Below are 23,747 nucleotides of genomic sequence, written 5' to 3'. Positions count from 1 at the left end.
GGTGCAGGCACACTTCCTGTGAAGTCAGTCTTCTGATTTTCATTCTTCTTGGCATTGTGTTGTATTTTCAATTGAAATTCCAATCCTTAGTGTCTCCTTTGACCGACTCTTAACAAACTACCTTAATAAGTTCCCTGATCGCCTAGACTTTGATAGTTTATTTTTTAAGACACCTCATTCTTTCATGACCCATGTTAACTTCTCTGCAGGCATCATGAATTTTCATTATTAGCAGTTTTCTACTACCCTTTCTCTAAGTAGCTCTTAGGTTGTAATCCATTCAAAAAACAAAAGAACCCTTGAGGAATATTGGCAAAGCCCTCATCTTCTCCCCTTTCTAACCTCTGCTATAAGGACAGATTAGTGTATTGGTTCGAACTCTGAACTGAACTTTGAGGCAACTGATTTGGCAACTCTGTCTCTAAACCCATACCTTTCATAGGCTTCTTTCTATGTCTCAGTAAATGGCCACTTCATCCCCTCAATTGTTCAGACCCAAATCCTTTTACTCATACTTGATCTTTTTCTTATACTCCATATCTAATTTATTTTCAAGTCTTGCTTGTTTTTAAAATACATCCAGAAGGTGATTATTTCTCAGTATTTCCACCCTGTGACAAATGAATAAATTGCAGAAGAAGACCCTTATGCCCATTTGCCAATCCAAATGTTAGGCCTTCTACCTATTGCTCATATGGAGCCTTGACAGAGAGGCTGATTAGGAAGATGGATTCTGCTCCGCACCACCTCTTCTCACTCTGCTATTGTTTAGTGTTTGCTTTGATTCAGAAAGAGAGAGGACAACAGAAAGCTCTCAAGTCACTACTAGGTGATAGTAGAAGTCAAGGCCCAACTGCTCTTTCCATGGGAAGGACTTAGCTCTTACCAGCTGAATATCTCTGTGTTTATGTATATGTGACAGTTTGAAGATGAAAGGGAGGAGAGAAGAAAGTGACAGAAGGGAAGTATTTTCATAAAATTCTCTTTTTAAATTAAGAAACTATTTTGCAGGATTGTTAAAGAGTATGAACTCTTAGAGACAGCCAGCTTTGGTCTTAATCCTGCCAGTAGCCATGTAACATTGGCAAATTCTTTTTTCCTTTTCCAGTGCTATTGAGAAATAATTGGCATCTATCACCATATACATTTAAGGTGGATCGCATGATGGTTTAATTTATTTGTGTTGTTAAATGGTTACAATAGGTTCTGTTAACATTTATCATGTCATGTAGATGCAATTTTTAAAAATAAAGAAAATCCTCTTTGTGAGGAGAACTCTTGGGATCTCTTGTCTTCACAACTTCTCTGTATACCACACAGCAGTGTTAGTAATAGTCATCATGTGGTACATTACATCCCTAGGACTTATTTACCTTATAACTGGAAGTTTGTGCCTTTTGACCACCTTCTTCTAATTCCTCCTCCACTGAGCCCCCACATGAGGTTACCACAGCTCTGATTTTCTTTTCTATGAGTTTGGTTCTTGTTTTTTTGTTGTTTCTAAGATTCCACATGTAAGTGAGGTCATACAGTATTTGTCTTTCTCTCTCACTTATTTCTCTTGTCACAATGCCTTCAAGGTCCATCCGTGTTGTCGCAAATGATAGGAATTCCTTGTTTTTAATGGCCAAACAATATTCCGTTGTATACATATACCACTGCTTCTTGATCTCTTTGTCTCTCAAAGGACTCTGGTTGTTTCTGTCTTGGCTATTGTAAATAATGCTGCTATGAACATGGGAGTGCAGATAACTTTTTGAGTTAGTGTTTCTGTATCTTTTGGGTATATTCTCAGTATTCTCACAGTGGAATTACTGGATCGTATGGCAGTTCTGTCTTTAATTTTTTGAGGAACCTCCATAATGTTTTCCACAGAGGCTGTAGCTAGGCTAATTCTTTAATTTCTCTTTTCTCAACTGCCTTTCTGAGATGGGGATAAGACTAGCATTTGCCTTACTGCATATCATTGTTGTGAAGATTAGGTGAGTTGTACGTATAAAGCAACTAGTCTTAATACATAGCAAGTGTGCAATGAATAGTTTTTTTTTTTTTAAGTCAGTTTTCAAAGTCACATTGTGGACATTAGAACTCCTGATAGTATAGGGAGTTATAACCCGTTTTGTGTTAAACCATACATATCTAGTAACCCCATTTCCACTGATTAGGGGTCTCTTTCCTTGTTCTGTGGAGATCTGTTTCAAGCTATACATTAAGCGATTTCACCTCCACAGAATCACCAGTCCTGGCACGAGTTTTAGGTCCCCAGTATATTACCATTTACTGCCGTAAATAAGGCAACAACAAGCTCTACCTATTCCTTTCCTCCTTTCCCTGTAATGGGATGGTTCATGTTTGGGCAAAGAGAGTGCAGTTTTTAGAGTAACATTCTAGTCTGTAGTATGAGTCTCATTAACTTACTGCACCTTAGGCTTCCACTAAAGCTTTCACTGGAATCCACTAGACCTGACTCTGAGGAGTTACTGCCAGAGATGGCATTCTTTACTTGACATTCTTTTTATAGAAGTCCCATCACAACTGCTTCTGAGTAATTTAGCATTTCCTAATGTTCTTTCTACACTAACATCCAGGAATGTGTAAACAAGGACAGCAGCAATTAGGGGACAGAGAACAAGGTGTTCAGGGCTCCTGTGTATTGAAAATTGTCTGACAGCATGGGATGGAATGAAGCAGGCCAGGGACCAGGGGTAGATTTGACAAGTGCCTTTGTCTAACACCCAGCCAATCAACTACGATTTTTCTTCCTTATCTCTTTTGGCTTCCATGTTTGTTTGCTTGTTTAATTGTTTATTTGTTTTTCTGTTCTCTTCCCTAGATTTTTTTTTTTCCTCAGCTGTGTCTGCTGTCCTTCCCCCCACTGCATTTTACTATGTCTCTATCTGTACCTTATAGAAGATGACCTGACCTTTATATTCTATATTAGAAAGTGTTCTCTACCCTCTTTTTTCTGTTAGTATCAAAAGATTACCTTCAATTAAGGACAACTGTGAACTTTTAGTGTGCTCAGTGGGAACACGGTTGTTCTTTAAGATGGGGTAATTTTTTACTGTGGAATGTCTCTGGCATTGCAGGGTGGTAAACATGCCTGGCCTCAGTACCAAGTGCCAGTGACACATTTCCAGTCATTGTGACCACCAAAAATGCCTTCACACATTTACAAACATCTTACAAAGTAGTGGTGGAACCTCACCTTTGGAACCACTGCCAGGTAGGCAATTAGAAACATATCACAAATGCTGAACTTTGCTGCTTGTCATCAAATGTTCTTTGCAATTTGATGGAGCGACTTAATTGCCACACTTTTCATGTCTAGTGAAAACCTAGCTATTAAAGCTACTACAGTTGTCTCATTCTGTGACTATGCCAGCTACACTTTTCAAAATTCAAGATTTAGGAAAACCAAGATATTTGTTAGGAGGCTATTTATATAATATTTTGCATGTATAAATAATATTTTCCTAAGAAAAATATTGGGTTTTCATAAAGTTATTGGTTTATGAAATAAGTATGTGAAAATGACTTGTAACTTTCTTAAAGCATACTCATTTTTAACTGAGAGAATTAAAGTTTCCCTCTTTTTCAAAGTAGTTTAAAATTACACTACGAAGTACACAATGCCTTAGAATCTCTTGTACTAATGATTTGTAACTTTGCACAATAAGAGTATGTTTTAGTTTGCTAGTGTTATACAAATAATTAAGTTATAAATGTTCTTAATTCTTTTATATTTCAGAGAAAGAGATTTGAAGAAAACTGGGCACAGGCTCAGCAAAACCAAACAGAAGAGAAGCAGAAAAAGAAATAAAAAGCAGAACAGTCATAGTAAAATCATGGAGGAAAACTCATTTGAAACCGTAAGTTACCACACGCTAGGAGATCAGGACCCATCTCAGAGTGAAGAGGAAGACATCGAAGACACCAAAAGAGAATCAGTGTGCACTTTCACTGGTGCACTGGGAAATAAACGAGGACAATTAGTGAACAGCCACAAAGATGAAGTATGGAAAAGCATAAATCCTGAAGATACTTTCCCAAATGCTGTATCTGCAGTTGAGCTGGACAATACATTAAAAAATGATCTCCCTAGAGAAAACAATGATTTATTTCTAAATGTGTCACTGATGCCAAATGAAAACTCTGTGACTTGCCTGACAATGACTCAGAATCTTTCCTGCGTAACAAGTGATGACTGCTCTGGCACAAAGGTAGGAAAGCATCCTGGAAATAGGCATCCCACGGCATCAGACATCCAGAGCGGATCTGCTGACTTCCCCAGCTCATTTATGCAAAAGAGAGAGAAGGTAGATAAAAGACTCCAAAATGAAACAATCCCGTGCCATCAGTATGCGTCCAGAACCTCAGATAAAGGTTTAAGAACGGAACAAGGAGTAAGTGCAACTAAGAGCAGTTTTTGGCCTCTTTTTCCAAATAATCTATCTGATGAAGAATTACAGCCAGGCTCTGAGAGACAATCCTGTTTGGGGAGCTGGCCTGAGGGACCTCATAAGTTTATATGTGAACAAAGACCAAAGAAAGATAGATGGCAAAAATTGGCCTCTCCAGACAGCAGGGGACAATTGATTACATTGATCTCCACTTCCGAAGAAACTTCAGTACCAGGAAGCAGTCCAGAAACACTGGTAGAGGAGAAGCTTTTGATAGAAAATGAAGATTTGTCACCTTCAACTGAGAATACAGATTCAATCATAGCAACAGAAACAAGTATCTTTAGAAGCTGCTTGCCTAACCTGGATATCCCAAAGAGTGACTTACACTCAACAAAGAATAAGAAAAGGAGAGAGAAACGGCTTTTCAATTTGGCACCAAACTTTAACTTACTGGCACAGAGCTATATCGATGTAAAAGAAAGAGGTGAATGTGGCTTGTTAACAGAAAGCCATGGACTAAAAATTATTTTGGAAGAAGAAAAAGACAGAATTTCAGAAATATGTAATAAAGAGGAGACCACACAAAAACTCATGACCTTTAATCATCACCCATCACAGTTTTACTTCGATATTATCGAAGATCCTCCTCTAAATGTTGGTAGACGATCTTACTCTCATTACCTGCCATTTAATAGACACTCTGTATATTTTTACAAAAACCCTATTCCTTCTCTTGTGCTACAATATACATCTAGCTTTCGGATGGTATCCTTTACAAGCAAGAGATCATTTTTGACTTCCAAATCTCAAACAAGAGTAGATAACCAACCATGTGACATAGGGTTTGTTTCTTTAGGAGTTTTAAGTAGCCAGCATGATCCTTTGTACTCTTTTAGGGTCACTTCTGATCTTCACTTTTTAAATGAAAGTTTTGATGAGAAGCTGGAGACATGGGAAGAACCCAAGCCGTTACAGTTCTTGCAAACTGAAGATAGCCAAGATTTTACAAGCCCTGGCGTTGAGTCCCTTGAGCTGCAATTATCACAAGGGTTTGCCTTTCAACTAGTAAAGCTTTTTGGATCACCTGGAGTTCCAATGGGTAAACTATGTTTATTCACTCCAAACAAAAATTCTAGTTTAACATATAGGAGTAGTTTTTTTGAAGTGTTTCTACCTTGTGTTAGTGACTTCGTGCAGTTAATTGATCTTGTGATGCTTTTTGGTAGTGGAAGTAGAGGACCTGTGGCAAATTGTGCACGGTCTTCAAGTCATGCCTCCACCTTGAGGACCACCAGTCTTAAAAGTCTTTGAACACTTAGAATCCTTGGACTCTCTGTATAGACACTGACAGGAACAAAGGATGAGGCAGGCAAACAGTAATTATGTAACAAATAGAGACGAGTTACCCAGTTACCCCCGTATTTAAAAAAATCTTTCTATTTTATACAGTTCCCTTATTTGGCACATGACCCTTTTCTTTCCCATTCACAGTATGACTTGTAGATACGAGCATAGTAAAGAGGGAAGAAGAGTGAAGATTAAATGATGAAAAATTCTGAAATAAGTTTAAGTTTTTCAACTATCTGAGAAGAATATTAAAAAGAAGATTAAGAAGGAGTCTGACAGGTTGACTTGAAAGGTTCCTTCTTGCTATTGTTGTTTTTGGAAATGAAAAACCCACCTGTGATTAAAACATATGAGAATGTTTTTGTAACATGCTGAGTAAAATTCTAAATAAATTTCTTTAGTATTTAACTAAACACATTTAAGATGCTACGTGTCTTATACAGGAAATGGAGCACATATCCCCATTTTTGCTTATCTACTGTAAATCAGTGGCAGTGGTAGTGATCTCCTGGAGTAGAATGTGTCCCCTTCCTTGGGGACAGAACTGCAAGAGCCAGGAAGTCAAACTCCAATCTCCATACTTCTGTATCTTCCTGATATTCTTTCTTTTCTGCACCAGCTGGATCCCTGGGCCCTGCTCTTATCTCACAGCTTATCTTCCAGAGGTTTTTACTTTGCTCCTAAATTTCTGCTGTTCTGCACGGAATTGGTCCTCAGAACTCAGACCCGAGATTGGCTAAATCTCAGGGCGAGAGATCACAATTATCAATGGGCTCTCGCATTTCTAGCATTATGTTTATCATTTTTGTAAGCTTTGCCTAGAATCACATCTTAAACAGTTTGCTGCAATTTGCTATCTTTCTAGATGCACTGAAGAAATACGCCAATTAAAAAAAAAATCGAACTGCATTTGCTATAGGGAATTTTAAATGATAAGTGAAGTTATTTTAGGCCAGTGGTCTTAGTCCCCGGTCCATATTTTAAAGTTATATGCAAAATTTTTTGTGTCATTCTGGACCATTTTTCTGAGACATTTCGTAGATTTTATCAGCTTCTGGGATGGGGCGAGGGGTCGGCAGTTCATGGTTCGAAGAGATTAACAAGCACTGCCTTAGATCAGCACCAGAAAACATGAAGGCATTGGTGTGAAAAGATTCTAAACTTCCTCCTCCCTTGAATGCACAATAACATCATAATCAGCAATAATGATCAGGCATCCATTAATTAAGCTTTGGAACGCTTTCTAGAGGAAATAGACCTCATTCATCAAATAGCTTACTTTCTAAATGGGGAGACAAGACTAACACCAAACAAAATTATTGTACATAGAAATTATAAGTGACAAGCTTATGAATATTTTATGAGCGAGGTTAGCAGTGCTTAAGGGATGGTTGAGAAGAATATGTGGTTATGGTTTTGGGGGGACGGCTTCAATGTGGAAGTGAATTATAAGCAGTGCTTATACAAATGTTGCTGAATAGAAAGACAGGGGGAGAGAATTTCATGTTTGGATATGGCAGGTGCTTATAAAAGGAGAGGAGAAAACTGTAAGTGGAAACTGTGTGCTGATTTGTTTGGCCAGGTTGGATAAGTGAAGCTCTGATGTATCTGTGGCCAGTGGCCTTGTGTAGGAGGCAGGGAACTTAAACGAATGCGTCCTAGTATTAGGACGCATTATATGGTAAAGCCACATACAGGCCTGAGGAAACGAAACTACCTATGTTGCCAGGGATATGTGAGGATAGGTAAACATTTTGTGTGGTTTGGTAAGGCTGATATGTGCATATCAGTGTTTGAACTTATTTATGACCATCCTAATTGTCTGTGAGGGTTTTCCCCCAGACACTCTTCTGTGGAAGGACCAGTTTGTGCAAAGACTAAACTGGCTACGATTGCACTGTTTATACGTATCAAAGGAAAAGAGGAAATAGAGGAAATCCTATGTGCTGTGACAGTAACACCTAATATAATATATAATATGTAATATGTGTGTTATTATATAAGATGTATATATTATTGATATATATATACACATATATATTTGTACTTAATGAGAATATGAGCTATGATACATGTCATTTTACATGTATACATATGCATTTTCATTGAGTCAGAATAGTGTTTACCAGTAAAGCCCTGAGACAGACTAACTCCTGCTTTAGCTGTCAGTGAAGTGTCTTCCAAACCAGGCTTTTACCATTATGTCAGTCTATATATCATGTTTGCATATCTTCACATTTAGAGTCAATATCTGCATGACATCAGAGATGACATTTGTTCCCTTTTATTTCCACAGAATCTTTGTTGCCTGATGACTGTGTGGTTTCCCTTGACTGGAAGACACTGAAGATGATCTATTTACAATGGAAGACATCAGTTGAGGTATATTTTTATGGCTTTCAAAGAAGACCTTCCTCTAACTGATTTCCTTAAAACACACCCACACACACCACACACACGCCCACCACACCCCCCCCCACACACAATTGGAGAAAATCTGATCGCTGAATGTGATATGAAGGCTACATCCCTTATATTAAATTAGAGAAGGATTGTATGTGGACGGGTGGATAGTACATGCTCCTTCACTTTGTCCCTAAGAGCGAGTTGTGTTTAATTCCTCAATTCTGCTGTAGTGAGGCTGGCATAAGGGCCTACTGTGGATGACTGAGGTGCCCCGTTTGGGAGAGCCCTTTCTTCCTTACCTCCTTCCCCCTGTCCAGCCCACAGTCTTATCCTGTTATGACAGAGTAACAGTGACACATTGGATTCATATTTACTTGACTTGGAAGCACCACATTATTGGTATTTTCTGTTGGCCCATAGTGAGAGACATAACTGTTCTGACAGGCTATTCATTTTCCAGGTAGGTGGAGGAAGACTAGTGGGGCAGGTTAGAAAGGTAATAGAAATTCTGGAAAAGGCAATGCACTGTATAATGTAGGTGGGAAGAGAGTTGGCATTAGTTAATAGTGATTTTAAATGTTCCCAGAGGCGGGGCCTCTGCTCAGCGGGGAGCCTGCTTCCTCCTCTCTCTCTCTGCCTGCCTCTCTGCCTACTTGTGATCTCTGTCTGTCAAATAAATAAATAAAATCTTTATAAAAAAAAAATGTTCCCAGAGGCAATGCTAGGGGTACATTATGAGGTAAGTGGTAAAAACAAGATTTAGTGAAACATAAAATTATATAGTTCAGGCTAGTAGGTATTTCTTAACTGTTCATCTAAGTAAGCACAGCTGTGGGAAAGATTTCTTTTTGTGCCCAGTTAGTAAAACCAAATTCATTTTTCTAAACTTATTTCTTTTCATTCCACATCGAGAACTTATTGCTGCCCAAACACACACACACATACCCATTCTCACTCTCTCTCTCTCTCTTTTCTTTCTCTCTCTCTCTCTTATACAATCCCAATATTTTAAATGTTTAAATGGACATTTGTGGTTATTAGGTTTCTTTTGCCATTTTGAGAATGTTCCTACATAAGTAAAATGATACAGACTTAACCCCAATGCCAAATATTAATCACCATTATATGTATTTTAATTATAATTTCTAGAAAAGACAAAAGAAGATTGGTTAAAAATGAGAGTTTCCAGAACTGTAAGTACAACTTATCCCAGAGACCTCTGTATGATTAGAAGGAAGTGGATGTTGACATTATTTGGTTGTAATAGCTCTATGTACCACAATTGAAGAGTAAATATAAAAAATGTAGTCTGTTACCATAGCAACCCTGTGTGCCATTGCCCATGTGATTTTCCATTTCCTTTAAATGCAGATCTTTTTGTGAAATACAACAAAGCTTAGATTGTCGTTACCAAATTTATTTTCCAACTTTCTTGGTTAGAACACATTTTAGAGTACTCTGTCAACACAGTTTATGAGGGATTACCACCTTTCCCCTCTGCCCCAGATTGTTGTGTGATGAGAGCTGGGTATTAGGAATATAGGTTATATTTAAATATTAAAAAACTCTTTAGGAAAGGAGGTAAAACATGTAGACAGACTCACGTTATATTTTAAACTTGACATCGAGCTGACTTTAAAATAAACACTTTGCACTTTTTTCAAATGCCTAAATTATGAAATAAACACAGCTGCTATGATTTTAGTGTACATGTGTCTGCATTCGATAAGAATTGAATGCACTCTGCATTTACCATATGTTTTCTTTCTTCCTTTTAATCTTATTTCTAAGAGTTTTTTGGGTTTCCATTTCTCAGCTAGAAATACACATATACCCAGTAAAAATGTTTTTATTTCTTTTAAAACTGGTTCTGCTGCAAGAAGGAGAAGGATGAAAGGTTTGGGAAAAGAGCCTGAAATTCGGACGGACCCTTAGAAAATGTGGGATAAATATAGTCTGAGAAGGGATAAGAGGCCCTGAGCAATTCCAGAGAAAGCGGGTGAAGGAATTCGTTTATTTGTTCAACAAATATTTCTTGAGTTGCCTCGGTTCAGACACTGTTCTGTACCTGGAGGCTCTAGCCATGAAAATAGTCCTGCCCTCATGGAGTTTATGTTGGGGCTGAAGTTAGGAAGGGAGTGTTTTCCCTCCCCGCTCCGTGAGGCCGCCCCACAGGGACACCAGTACGGGATGCACGCAGCCAGCACGGACAGATTTGGCTGTGGCCAATTCGGGAGTCTTTTCCGTCTGCTAAATTTGGATGTTTTGTGTCAAGGACACTTTCTGGATACTACTTTTGATTTTTATATTCATCTTCCACATTCATGCTAGACTGCCTTCTGGTCTTCTCCTACAAAGCAGTCACCCCTAATTATTAGTCTTTTCGTGTGGGGGGGTTTCTTTATCAGCACTGGGGCTATGTACAGGATTTTTTATAATTAACAATGAGAACATGCCTCCCTGTTTTGTGTCTGGCATAATGTGCTGATTAGTGGGCCTCAAGGGGTAGATAGAAATGCATAGAGGGAAATAGCAGGAGTATGTGGTTGGCTCTAGGACGCTCAAGTCCCTGCCTATTTCAAAATCCTCTTCCTGTGGTCACCAGGGTGTTTTCTTGGGGAAGGAGGTGGGGCAGAGGTCTAGAAGGAGGATGGGTTCCCAGCTTGAAGCTCTTGCTGGCTGGCTGTCTGACCTTAAACAAGCCACCCTCTCGGAGCCTCAGTTTCTTCACCTGTAAGAAAATAGATTTATAATAGCAACCTGTCCTGGAATATTACATGAGGATTAGCAAAACAACTTGTGCAAAGTACTTAACATAGTGCCTGAAAAATAATGGGCTGTTAGCAGGGTTAATTCCCTTTCTTTAAATACCTCCTTGAGTTAAAGCATTGTCTTTGAAATGTCCCAGGCATTTCAAAGAACAGAACAGAACAGAAATTGTGTTATGGAGGAGAGAGTCACACATTGACTCCATAAACTTGGTTTATGAGTTGCATGATTTAGTGTATTTAGCTGGATCCTCAGGGAGTGGGACAGAGAAGGCGTTTGGATTTGGAGGCGGGGGTGGGGCAGTGTGAGGGAGACTGACGCTTGGGATGAGGCAGGACCAGGCAGGATGTGGGACTGTGGGGACAGAGTAAAGACTTAGATGCCAGGGGAGTGGCGTAAATAGGGAAATAGCCTGATAAACTGGCAGCAGATCCATGTAGGTCACTGTTTTCTTTGGACTTGTTTGGCCTGTGTTTTGTTTGTAGTTGAATTCTTCAGTCTTCCTGGTGCTGTTGAAGATCCTACCCACCAAGAAAGAGTGCTCAGTGCCCACCCAAAGGATTATTTTCGGCAGTATACTCGTGGGATACCAAAATTGGCTTGGATAACCTGTTCAACTGTTCTTGATTAGTTATCTGAACAATAAAAAACTCAACAAAAGAGGTAACAACTTGAACATTTTATTATCTAAATTTGAAGATATTTGCCCTACTTTAATTTGTTTTATGGAAGAAAATAAGACACAGAAAAGTTTAGTAGTTTATTTTAAAAATCGCATCGGGATGGAAGGGTAGGTCTTATATCTAAGTATGGGTCTGTGATTCCATTTCTAAAATTCCGAAATCCAAAAAGCTCTGGATCAAAAGTTGTTTTTGTTTTGTTTTGTTTCTTAAGTGTTTGGTATTAAAACTAAATTGGGAGCAAAACTTGACGCTTTAACAGGTTAGTTTTACTCCTTATTTCTCCTACCTAGTGCGACCATTCATACATTTCATTGCAGAAATATTAATGTGTTTAATTACCATGGGCTGCCCAGCCCCCACTCAGAATATAAGGTTATATATACACATACACATGTCCTGTATACAGACAAACGAACAAACAAACGCACACTTTCTGAATTCTGAAGCAAATCTGAGCTCAAGGATATTGGTTAGGGATTGTGGGACTTGTGCCATACGAGGGGTAACTATCTTTTAAAACTGCTTTAGTTTAAAAACTGTTCAGTTTAGTTTAGTTTAACAGACTCCAAAAATGAAAATTCATATTTGAAAAAGAGAAACAAGGAGTGATTTTACTGTCCAACATATAGGCATTTTCTTACTCCCTCTGTTTTCAGAAAGGGAGCCCCAACTGTCTTATCTTACCTCCTACTTCATCCTATCCTGTCTGATCTCCAGGAAATAAACCTCCAGGCTTCTCTAGGAGGTGCCCAATTGCCTGACTCTGGATGTTTGTTTCTTAAACAGAATTCCAACTGACCTTCCTGTTTAGAGCCTTGCCTTCAACCCCAAATCTTCTAGTTCCTGAAATTTTAGGGGTTATGCAGAGTAAATTGTGTTGACTCATGACTTTCTATAATTCAGGGTTTTTTGTTTAGTTGTTTGTTTTTGCCAAATTTACACGTGGCCTTTGCTCTGCAGTTTTCAGAATTTTGTTGCTGTAATCTTCTCTCTTTTTTCTTATAGTTTATACTTAAATATAATAACAAAACAACCTCCCCAGCATTTTAGTGGGGTTTCAAGGAGAGAGTGGCAATTAAATATTGGTGTTCCATCTGCCATCTTTATTGGGAATTAAGGGTTTTATTTAAAATAGCTTTATTTTTTCCCTTATGCTCATTTCGTACAGCTTTAGTTCATCTTTCTACCAGATGGTAGGTCTGCTCCAGATGGAGACCAGGGTCTTTGGGGTTTGCTTGAACTCCTTGAGAGTCTTGCTCTCTCTGTAGGCTTCTAGAGCCATTGTGAACCTGGACTTGCTTTTGGCCTGGGTGGGATGATTTCAGGGGAGACGACTGGTATTAGTGTAGAGGCATAAACATTGGCAGAGGGGACTCAGGTATCTGGCAAAGCCTTGCTTTCTTAGGGGCCTTCACTGGCAATATTTATTTGGATTTCTAATGAATACATTAGAATCCACACTGCCGTGCCTTACCCAAGGGTAATATTATAAATATTTAACAATGACTATGTCATGAGTAGTGACCAGTTCTGAAACACCTTTCTGCTGTGCTGATGCAAACCAGCTGACCATCTGTCCAGGCTTGTGCCAGGTTCCAGAATGTCCCCAGCTTTCTCCAGCCCCTGTTTTTATTATCTTGCCCTAATTTCCAGAATGGAACTTTAGAAAAATGGACTGAGCCTACTTTCTCTTGCTCCCAGGCTTTAAAGATCATAGTCCTTAAGTACTTATGTGCACAGTGGCAAATAGGTGCTGTGGGAGAGAAGATAAGGTCCTCACCTTGGGGAAGGAGTGTGGCACTAAAAAGAATAAGGAATGGATTGTGGGAGGCAGAGGCAGTGGAGTACAGTGAGCAAAATCAGGTTTATCCAGAGGACATTCTGCATGGCAGACCACTCCCAGGCCACCAGAGCCCTGTGCATTTCCCCTGTCAATTCAGCCAAGTAGACATAGATATGCTGCATCACTTCTCTTCCCTTGTCTCCCTTTCCCTAACGTCTTCTAGCTTCCTGCAGCCTCCACCTGGCTTCTAGGGGAAGGAGGAGGGAAGAGCCAGGAGGGAACAGTGTTGGTAGAGAGGAGGACAGGGTCCTGTCTCTGACTGGTCAGATTGGGCAGAAAGCGGCAGCGGGTGCAAGTGGAGCTGCTGGGCATCAGAAGTCTACACGCACGCCCAGCTAGACGTCCTTCCGGTCCTTTCCATTTATACCACTTACATTTGACAAGAGAAATATGGGTGTGGATAAGTCTAGTTTATGTTGTTGAGGAAAAAAATTTGGAAAAATTTTGGCAGGGGAAGAAAAGACATAGGATCGGAAAGCATTGGGAAAACTGCGCCTACATGTTTGCACTGGTTCTACACGTTCCGGGGTCTTTGGTTAGACTACTTCGAAAGCTCCGTCTTGGTCTCAGACTTTCTGCCATCGTGGCATCTCTGGGGTAGAAACCTGGGGCTGATTTATAATTAGGCCTTCCAAATCTTGGGTTATTTGGAGCTGTAGGTTTGAGGGTTAAGTTCCTGGTTTTCACTAGTTCTTCTTATGTACCTCATTTTTCCATGTCTTTTAAACAGTAATACTTAGAGAAACATTTGAATGTTTCATTTGCCGAAAATGATTTATAATTTTGTTTCCATCTGTCATGGTAATGGTTTCAAGTGCAGCAAAGTAAGATAGTGCTGGTCATCCTATAAGCGAGAAATGGAACAGAACTTTTTTTTTTTCTCAACAGAGTTGAAAAGTTGGTTGGTTGAAATGAGGGCACTAAAGAGTGTTTTCACAGGGTTCCTTGGACTCGGGTTAGCCCAGATCTCTGGAGGCTGCCACCTAGAGAGAACCAGCAAAGATGTGATTGCAGCTCCTAGCAAGCTGGATCTCAGATCCATCAATACGTTTACTGTTTACTCCTTCACTGACATTACCCTGATCTTGCTTTTCTCTTAATATTTAGTAAATCCCAAGATCACACTTATCTATTGAGAAAGTAGTTCCGGTTCACATGTAATTACTGAGCACCTCCTGAATGTCAAGCTGTGTTGTTAGATCTTGTGGGGACAAGGGTGATACTGTTTCTACTTAGAGTCTAGTGGGGGGAAACACATACACAGATAACTTTAAACAGTGTCATTTAGAGGAATAAATCAGAAAAAAAAAGCTAGAGCGCGTTGACTAGTTAAATGTGGGGATTGAAAGAAAGGGAAAGTGTCCAGGTTCCCTTCCAGGTACTGCTGTCCATTTTCTCCTCCTTGAAGCTCTTCTTCCCTGGGCCTTCATACATCTCTCGTTTAGAGTTCTGTCTGCCTTGCTGATCATTCTCCCATACTCTCCTTTGGCAGATCCACTTCAAAGGCATAGTACTTACATGCTGGTGTCCCCAGGGCCCCCTCTTCAGCTGTCTGCTCTATTTGTCTAACTTTTTCTCATAGGGCAAAACTTTCCAAAGCTCTGTCTGTGGCTCAGACCTTTCTTCGGAGCAACACACTCTTATTCCTCAGCCTCTACTCAGTGGTTCCATCTGCCACACACTGCAGACTCCATATACCACAACCTCTAGACTCCAAAGCTGTGTGTCTTCCTGTGCCCTATCCCACATTGCCTGGGACCCCCTCTGTAGAAGAAAATAGAAGTGGATGCGAGGTCTCATGCAGCACTAAGAGAAATATACTAGCTACGTGTCTAATTTAAACTTTTCTTGTATCTGCATTAAAAAGGCAAAAAGAAACAAGTGATACTAATTTTAATCATATATTAACCTAACATACCAACATATTATTTCAACACATAATCAGTATAAAAATTACTGAGATTTTTACATTTTTTTTTCATACTGAACCTTCAAAATTCAGTGTGCATTTTAATCACAATTTGCACTAGCCACATTTCAAGTGCTCAATAGCCCTATGTAACTAGTGGCTCCTCTATTGTACGGTGCAAGTCTAGAATGAAAAAGGTAGTATTTGAGGCTGGGCAAAAACTCTCTTATTAGAAGTATGATAGAATATAGAAATAGAGGATACCTACATTTAAGCATCACTATTTTTATGAGTCATGTGTGTTCTCTGTTCCTTATGGTTTTCCCCTAATATTTAGAGAAGCTTTTGAAATTCTAGTTTTCTCAGCAGTGCCAAGATCCGTCCTCTGATTCTGGGAAGGGAATTCCAAGGGGTGAGCAGCCCATCTCCCCACCGCCACCACTCCAGGGGAATCCCAAGGGGAATGTGTGATTCTCAGCACAGAGCCCCTCCCTACTTAGGTTCTTGTTTCAAAAGTTTATTATGAAATCTCTGGATTTCGTTTCAGAAGGAAATTGCTTTTCTTCACAATTCCTTTCCAAAATGTTCATACCTTAGCTGCCAGAAACAAAATGCATTTGCTTTACTGTAATTATTACAGCCAAAGCCACCATATATCGTGGATTTTTCCAACATGGTACTTTCAATATTGTCTCTTTCAGTCCATGCATCTTGAATTTTGGTTCAAAAAATAGGATCAGTCTATCACACTCTTGAGTGTGAAATACTGGGGAGTGCCATGGTGATCAAGCGACTGGCACTCACCAGCTCCTGGAGCTTAGAACGTAATTCTGGATACTTAGCTATAAATGATTTCCAGAGACTGCTCCTTTCCCTGGGGAGCTGAAATCCTTCCAGAGAGGCCACGTCTTCTCAGGTGGCAGCCAAGCAAGTACCTGGGCAGTGCAGGTCTTCTCATGAGACCTTGTTTATGCTACTGTCCATACATCAATTTGAGTTTTAAGGGGTGCTTTTTCTGATGAGATTTAAAGTTATGTAGAAGCAACAAAGCTTTCTAAGAATATTTTTGGCAGGCTAAAGAAGGATAAAAAAAAAAAAAAGAAGAAGAAGAAGAAGAAGGAGGAGGAGAAAGAAATGACACAGGCCGTGGGACAGCGGTATGAGCCGCTGGGACACTAGCCAGATATTGGTGCTCCCAAACTGGGGAAACAATGGACTTTACTGTTACTATTTAAAATGCTGTTCACGTTCCTTAATCGTTGACTAAAATTATTTCACTTTCAAGGTCTAGGCCAGTCGGGGGTGGGTGGTGGGTGGAGGAGGGTTGTTGCAGAGGGCCTGACTTCCGTGGCGGGTGGCCGGGGGAGTATCTGTGTTTCAACCTGTAGGCCCTTTCCCCTCAGGGCAAAAGGCACCGAGAGGCAAGGGAGGGGGTCGGCGAGCGGGCTGGGGGTCAGAGGGTAGGGAGCATCACCCAGGGTCTCCTGGCTGCCAGTCTCCCAGAGTCCCCAGCTTTCCAGGTAGGGACGCCCCCTCCCACGCAGCGCGGCTCGCTCGGGTGGGAAGGAGGGGCTGGGCTCCGAGCGCCCGCCCCTCCATCTATCACATGGCCGGAGAGCCACAAAAACAACAGCTTTGGCCAAGACGGTGACTTCAGGAAAGGGAACCCAGGGCTCTCGCAGCCAGCCCCCACCCCATGGAGGAGAGTTTTCTTGAATCCTTTGGGAGGCTGAGCCTCCAGCAGCAGCAGCAGAAACCTCGGCCGCCGGCCCCGCCACCCCCGCGTGGGACACCTCCGCGCCGTCCCAGCTTTAGGAAACACCTCTACCTCCTGCGAGGCCTCCCGGGCTCGGGGAAAACTACACTGGCCAGGTAATGACAACGGCCTGGGCGCCGGCGCGCGGACCCCGAGCGAGCGAGCCCCTGCCCTGGGCCGCTCCGCCCCGCGCCCCCCGCGCCACCGCCGCCGCGCCCGCCTGGGTCCTGGCGCCGGCCCCGGCCCGACTGGCTGCGGGGAAGCCCGCGCTGTCCCCGGTGCCCGCTCAGCCGCGGGCGGAGAGAGGGGGGCCGTCCTGTTTGTTTCCATGCTGCGCTTTCCCGGGAGGACTGATTTCGGCACTGCGCCTTGCGCAAGCCCCAGATGGCACCGGCCCCTGCCCGGCCGCCGTGCCAGGCCCCGGGCCAGCGCGGCCGAGGGAGCCTTGGCCGCCCCCGGCCTCCCCACCTCGGGGTCGGGAGGCCCGCAGGGATTCTTCTTCAGGAACCCCGGTGACAACTGCAGAGAAAACCGCGGGGCCGCCCGCCAGCGCGCAGGCACCCGCCACAGTGCGTCAACAGGCGTTTTAAACCAGAGCGGAGAAACGAGCGGGCCAGGGGGGCGGGGGGCTAGAGGCAGCCGTGGCCTTGGCCGTGGCCGGGGGTGGGGGCGGCGTGCGGCCCGCGTTGAAAATCTAGCGGATTGAGGCAGCCCTGCGTTTGCTTTGGCAGCTGCGAAGGCGCACAGGTGCACGGGGGAGGGGGCTGGCGCGGCGGTCATTGAGAGAGCCTCGCAATGGGCGCCCAAATTCGTTTACTCGCGAATTGCGTAAGCTGCTCTCCCGGTACAGGTCAGCGCGAATTACGCGCGCTTGTTGCCTGTTGCCCCCTTGCTGGGCCCACCGCTACAGCCTCAATTCTCACCACTCCCCGCCTTGCACTTGATGCTACGGCAGCGTTGAACTGTTTCTCTCCTTGCTTGTGCTGACGCTGGCCCGCCTGCCTGGCTTTGCCTTCCGCCTACCTTTGCCCGACTGATCCCACTAGCCCTTTAAGACTCGGATCTGTTCCCTTACCCAGCAGCTGCCCTCCTCCCCAGCAGTAGACGCACGTCTTCTGCGCTCCTTGGCTTCCTGTTTACACCTCTGTGACCGCGCTTGGTTTTACACATGGTTTGGTTTATCCTTCTTCAAGTTTCTTGAAGCTAGGGGCGGTGGAAGTAGCTTCTTGCCCTCAAAGAGCTTTCCATCTCATTAGAGAAGTAAGGCTAGCCGTAGAACCATGGAACTGCTGCAGAGTCAGGGTTAGCTGGCGTTGAGGAGCTGATTTGGGGGTGGGGGGCGGGTATACAAAGATGGTGGGAGCAGGGTCTGAGTCCATTGGGGTCAGCGAACTTTGACAGCTCTGGGGATGTGCTGCCAGTTTTAATTCGGATTCCTGGCTTATTTGTGGAGTAAAAGCCTTTAGCGAAACAGTATTGCTACATTTTCGCAGATTAAAGGGATGGTGACTTCCAAAGGGTCATAGGTACCCTTTCCTAGGACGCAGGGATTTCAGTAGGCCTTCTCTCTGGTTGGGGGGTGGAGGGCGGAGAGTGGGGGAGCCTGCTTAGAACCCAGCAGAACTCGGATATTTTGTAGTAACAGTCATGGTGGGTACATCTGTGGCAAATGAAGTATCTTCTGCGTTCAAGTCCTGTTTAGTTTCACTTTGATTTTGCCTGTGGCACGCTGAGTGTCAAAGAAGGAAGTAAAATCTTTGGCCAGATTTTGTTTTTAACTACTCAGAAGGGAAGTGATAGGTTGAGTGGAAGGGAAGTGCATAGAACTGAACATCAAAAGCCATGGGATTTGGACCTTAGATTCCTCATCTGTGAAGTGAATGGGTTGCCTGGGGTGGTCTTCAAGGTCCCTTCTGGCTCTAACATTCTACACTTTTAGGATTTTAATTCCTGGTTGACATTTGGCTAACCAGAAGACTCCGGATGAGAGACCAGCTTATTAAAGAACATCTCTCTAGGGACGACTGGCGTGAGCACTGGCCCGGGAGTCTGAAGATTGGGCCTTTAGATCCTCTTCATCATGAAAGCTGGTGACTTTCGGCAATCACCTAGCTTCTCTGGGACTTCTTTTCCTTACATGTGACTACTAAGAAGGGATTAGATTAGGTGATTTATTGAAGATCCTTCTGGCTCTTAATTTCTAGTTGTCAGTCTGAAGAATGGTTTGTTAACAATGGCTAGGCAACGAGCTCTGACCTTGGAGTCAATTTATGGCTTCAAATCCAAGCTCTGCCATTCACTATCTATGACCTTTACTCAGCTCCTCTGCACCTTGGTTTCCTTTTCTGATACACAGGGATATCTGCTTTGTCCATTTCAGAAGACTCTCGCAGATGTTAAAATGTGAGAGAACTTGCTAAACTTTAAAGTGCTGTATACATCTTATAAGGTGTTAGTTGCCGCTTCAGATGTTGATCAGCTGAGATAAATCTTCAAGGTGTTACCGGGGAGAAACCTGGCTCTGAAATGCAGCAGGCAGCTGGAAGTTGACTTTGTTGTTCTCCGGTTCTCCGGTTCGGAGTTCTGGAGGCAGAGGATCATTGACCCTGCTATGGGAGGGCAGGGGGTGGCTTTTGCTTTTGTGTAGCAGTCTGGGAAGTAAGAAGGCAAACAGGCCACAGCTCAGCAAGGAGGAAGCCTTCGGTGAGGATGAAATGGTGTGGCGGACCTCAAGGACCTGCCTTCCCCTCCTTTCTGGTGGGTCCGGTGGGGGAGAGAAGGAGAATGGCAAATTGTTTAAAAAATGCGCATGTAGAGAAAGTAGTGAAACTGGAAGGCTATCCTCTCTTGTATTGTTGGATTCTGGGAAATTCATGTTTTCTTTATTCTCTGTATTTTCCAAATTTTCTATAACGAATATGTAATTTTTTAAATCAGAAAAATAAAAACAAGTTTTTAAAAATTGGAGAAGATTGTTTTTGCAAATGTGGGTTCCTCTTTTTTCCCTGCTTTTCTCATCTGATTAAAGAAACAATAAAAGTGTTGTTGAAATTAGGATATGTCTTGTCTTCCAAATCAATGTTAGATTTCTGTGCTTGTCATCTATACATTTATATAGTTTGAAGGGGCTGAGATATTGAAACCATCTGTTTAAATTCTTCGGACATTTAAAAAACAGTTTTATCTGGTTAAAAAAAATTTTGAGTACGACAGAGTACTGGAAACTTAGCATGAACCTAAATCTGTTTTATCACCTCTAATTCATAAAAAAATTATTTTTTCAAAAATAGTTTCTTATCAATGACCTGTAAGTCCTACTTCCAGGAATTCATCCTAAGGCAATAGTTGGACAAGTGCATGAAGATGGAGATTTGTTCATCACAGAGCTTTTTTATATGCTAGAAAAAATAGGAGCCAATGGAAACATACAAAAATAGAGGATTAGCTTATAAGTCACGCAGTCATAAATGGGAACATAGGTGTATTTGACATGCAAATATATTCATTCCCCCATTAAGTTAAAAATCCTATTAGCAAAGCTATCTATCTCTCTATCTCTACAAAAATTCCATTTTCTATTCAAAGAAAGGGGGGTCTACATATAATCATAGACAATGTATGAAAAGATATGTTACTAGTTGTTGACTTTAGATAGTGGGATTATAGACTTTCTTCCCTGCCTTATTTTCTTATTTTTCTATAACAAATATGTATTAATTGTTAACTTTTTAAAGTTGAAAATAGTGGTTCCTGAGTGGCTCAGTCGGTTAAGTATCCATCTTTAGCTCAGGTCATGATTCCAGAATTCTGGGTTCAAGCCCCACATCGAGCCCTACACTGGGCTTTCTGCTCAGTGGGAAGTCTGCTTTTCCCTCTGGTTCTCTCCCTGCTCATGCTCTCTCTCTCTCTCAAGTAAATAAATAAAATCTTCAAAAAAAAAAAAAAAGGTTGAAAATAGTTTGGAAAATAACTTGGCTAAATAGACTCAGGTTGTGTGACCAAACATTTATTAAATAACAAAATAAATGTGTCATTTTCTATATAAAAAGTCTTTTTCCTAGGTTTATTCTCAGTTGGACATATATTAGGAAATGTTTTAATACACAAGATTGATTTTAATTATTTTATTATTAAATATATTAATTATTTATTAATTAGCATACACGCTTGCATGGACCTCTTGATTCTTCGACACCTCGGTTCTTTTTCATTAAAATGGAGCTAACATTTCACTAATAAGTTGTTGTGGGGATTTAGGAGACTGGTAAACAATGATTCCATAACTGTATGTGTGAAATCACTGTGGAATGCGTGGGCTCCATAAATACCAACTATTGTTAATTATTATTCGCTAATCAACAATAATAGTATTTGCTGGGTACTTAAAAGACCATTAATAATTGCTTGGCAAATAAGATTAAGGGATCCTACAAAAGACTAGCAAATGGGAAACAATAATCCATACCCTGCTGTGGGTAAGTAAGCTATAATGGGGAAGAGCATTTTATATGCTATTGGTGTTCAAGGCCAGAGAAGTCACTTAGGATGATTAGTAAGATTGGAAAACTATGGATGAGAGATAGTCTCTTCCGTGTGAAAATGGTTCCTGAGCTGACCTTGAAGACAGGGAGGATGCGGCCGAGCAAAGGAAAGAGTTAGCAGCATGAACAGGGAGATGGAGATGGGAGACAGCTGGATGGTCTCCTCAGCTAGGGAAGAGAATGGCTTAACCAAGTGAATGGTTCGAATTAGTGAATGTGTTGGTTAGGTAAACTCAGAGCCAGATCATGGGGAACACCGAAACCTGCACAAAGAAGTACCGAGTTGATCGAAGAAGTAGGATTCCAATCCCAAGACTTTCACTCTCAGCAGATGATCCAGAAGTACCTGTTTCTACAGCTAAACTGACAAACTCACCTGGATCTGGATCTGTCCTTTCTTCTAACATCAGTGAAAGCTTCTGTGGACCGTCTGTTTACCTCTGTGCTTTGCATTGTGTGTGTGTGTGTGTGTGTGTGTGTGTGTGTGTGTGAAAATGTCCCTTTTGGGGGCCATTTTTTGAGTATACAATTCAGTGGCATTAATTAAATGATGTGCAGCCATCAGCAGTATATAGTTCAAGAAACTCTACCCGTGAAGCAATAATTCCCCATCCTCCCTTCTCCTCACCCCCTGGTAACCTCTGATCCACTTTCCGTCATCATGTATTTTACTACGCTAGATACCGCACATAAGTGGAATCCTACAATATTTGTCTTCTTGTGCCTGATATATCTGTCATATATATATATATATATATATAAAACCTCATTACTTTTTGTAGCTGAATAATATATTCCATGACATGGCTATACCATAATATTGTCCGTTTGAAATGAAATGAAATGGCAATAGAAAGAGGGTAGTTTTTCCTTTTGTTTTTAAGGCCATATATGAAAAATATTGTCGACGTTATGTCAGTTTCCTGGAATTTCTCTGAATCTTTACATATCAGTCAAAGCAAAGTTTGAGACCCACGCCCTAGTAGCACATGTTGCATCCTTTCCAATGTTCCAGTCAGTTCCTTTTGGCACCATCGCAAATGGTTTGTAACATGGATTCCATTAGACTCAAAGGATGCTTGCTGACAGTTGTCTTTTCTTTTGTTCATGTCTCCACATAACATGAACTTTTCCTTCAAGAGAAGTACCTTTCCATCTAGAAGCACTAGAGCTTTCCAAGGAAGTGACAGGATGCTTTCCTGATGTGATGGTCAGAAAAGGTGAGGATGAAGGTATACTTTACAAGCAAACACAGTGAAATGTAGGAAACAATTGAGAAGAAGGGATCAGTTAGGTTAGCTAAGTAGTGAGTAGTTAGACCCCAAAGCGTCCTGGGCTCCACAGCACCCCTAGCCAGCAGGCCTGGACCATGGTGTTTTTATTGATGAGCCCAGGGCTCTTGTACATAAAAGCAAGGTCAAAATAGAAAATTTGCAGTATTCCAAGTCTGTGTATATAAAAATAAATTATCAGCTGACATATCAGATCTTCATTCACTTACATCTACTTGGAGAAACTACTAGCCTTTTATATTTTCAATGATTTTCCCAAGGTGGATTTTTAAATCTCTCTCCATTGCTGAGAGTCCTTATAATACCTCTTCCCAGAGGTTGGGAAGAATAAGGACTATAAATTCAATAAATACTTCACGGAGAGTAAGAAGACACAGTGCAGCGTGTCTTTGTAATTACTTGCTGGAAACTCTGCCCAACTATACAAGGGATTCACCACCGCCATGGTTCTGGAGCCAGTGGGATAGCGGGAGAGAACCCTGCTGGGTTGGAGCAATATCATATAGCAGATGTGGTTTATGATTAGAGAAGGAGTAGAAATAGAGGAAGAAAAGAAAGGGGAAAAATATTTTCATAGGAAAATCTCAGAACATGCACAAGAATTTTCCAGAGAGTCAACCTAGTCCAAGCCCAGGACACTGAGCTCTGAGAAGTGAGACATCTTGATCAAGGTCATAGGGATGACTTCGTATTTCTAGTCCAGAGAATTTACTTCTACACCAAAGGAAGAGGCTACTGGGAGTGACTTCGTGAAAAAATAATAGAAGTTGGTTTTGATCTGTTGTTTAAAAACAA

At 41.6% G+C, this 23,747-nt stretch overlaps 2 protein-coding genes across 14 annotated transcripts in view; both read left to right on the top strand.

The window, feature by feature from the left end:
• Positions 1 to 11,595, top strand: part of N4BP2L2 (NEDD4 binding protein 2 like 2) — a 76,303-nt gene extending 64,708 nt beyond the window's left edge. For 3 of the 7 annotated variants that reach the window (XM_045069545.1, XM_004770812.3, XM_013044905.2), the window contains 4 exons: positions 3,752 to 5,505; positions 8,050 to 8,135; positions 9,309 to 9,352; positions 11,414 to 11,595. In XM_045069545.1, coding sequence (XP_044925480.1) covers positions 3,752 to 5,505; positions 8,050 to 8,135; positions 9,309 to 9,332 — 1,864 coding nt within the window. In that variant the 3' untranslated portion in view covers positions 9,333 to 9,352; positions 11,414 to 11,595. Of the gene's footprint in view, positions 1 to 3,751; positions 5,506 to 8,049; positions 8,136 to 9,308; positions 9,353 to 11,413 lie in introns of those variants that run through there. The other 4 variants (XM_045069544.1, XM_045069543.1, XM_045069546.1 and 1 more) reach the window with 3 other exon arrangements.
• A 34-nt stretch (positions 11,596 to 11,629) lies between these two features.
• Positions 11,630 to 23,747, top strand: part of N4BP2L1 (NEDD4 binding protein 2 like 1) — a 57,086-nt gene continuing 44,968 nt past the window's right edge. For 5 of the 7 annotated variants that reach the window (XR_006603545.1, XR_006603544.1, XR_006603543.1 and 2 more), the window contains exon 1: positions 12,483 to 17,235. Coding sequence is in view for 3 of the 7 variants with exons in the window: in XM_045069549.1 (XP_044925484.1) it covers positions 17,060 to 17,235 (176 nt within the window). In the remaining 4 variants the exon portion in view is untranslated. Of the gene's footprint in view, positions 17,236 to 23,747 lie in introns of all 7 variants that reach the window. The other 2 variants (XM_045069551.1, XM_045069550.1) reach the window with 2 other exon arrangements.

This window comes from Mustela putorius, unplaced genomic scaffold (assembly GCF_011764305.1).
Source record: "Mustela putorius furo isolate JIRA1106 unplaced genomic scaffold, ASM1176430v1.1 tig00003942_pilon_pilon_pilon, whole genome shotgun sequence".
Classification (NCBI taxonomy): Eukaryota; Metazoa; Chordata; class Mammalia; order Carnivora; family Mustelidae; genus Mustela; species Mustela putorius.
This window is presented reverse-complemented; position numbering and strand designations above follow the sequence as displayed.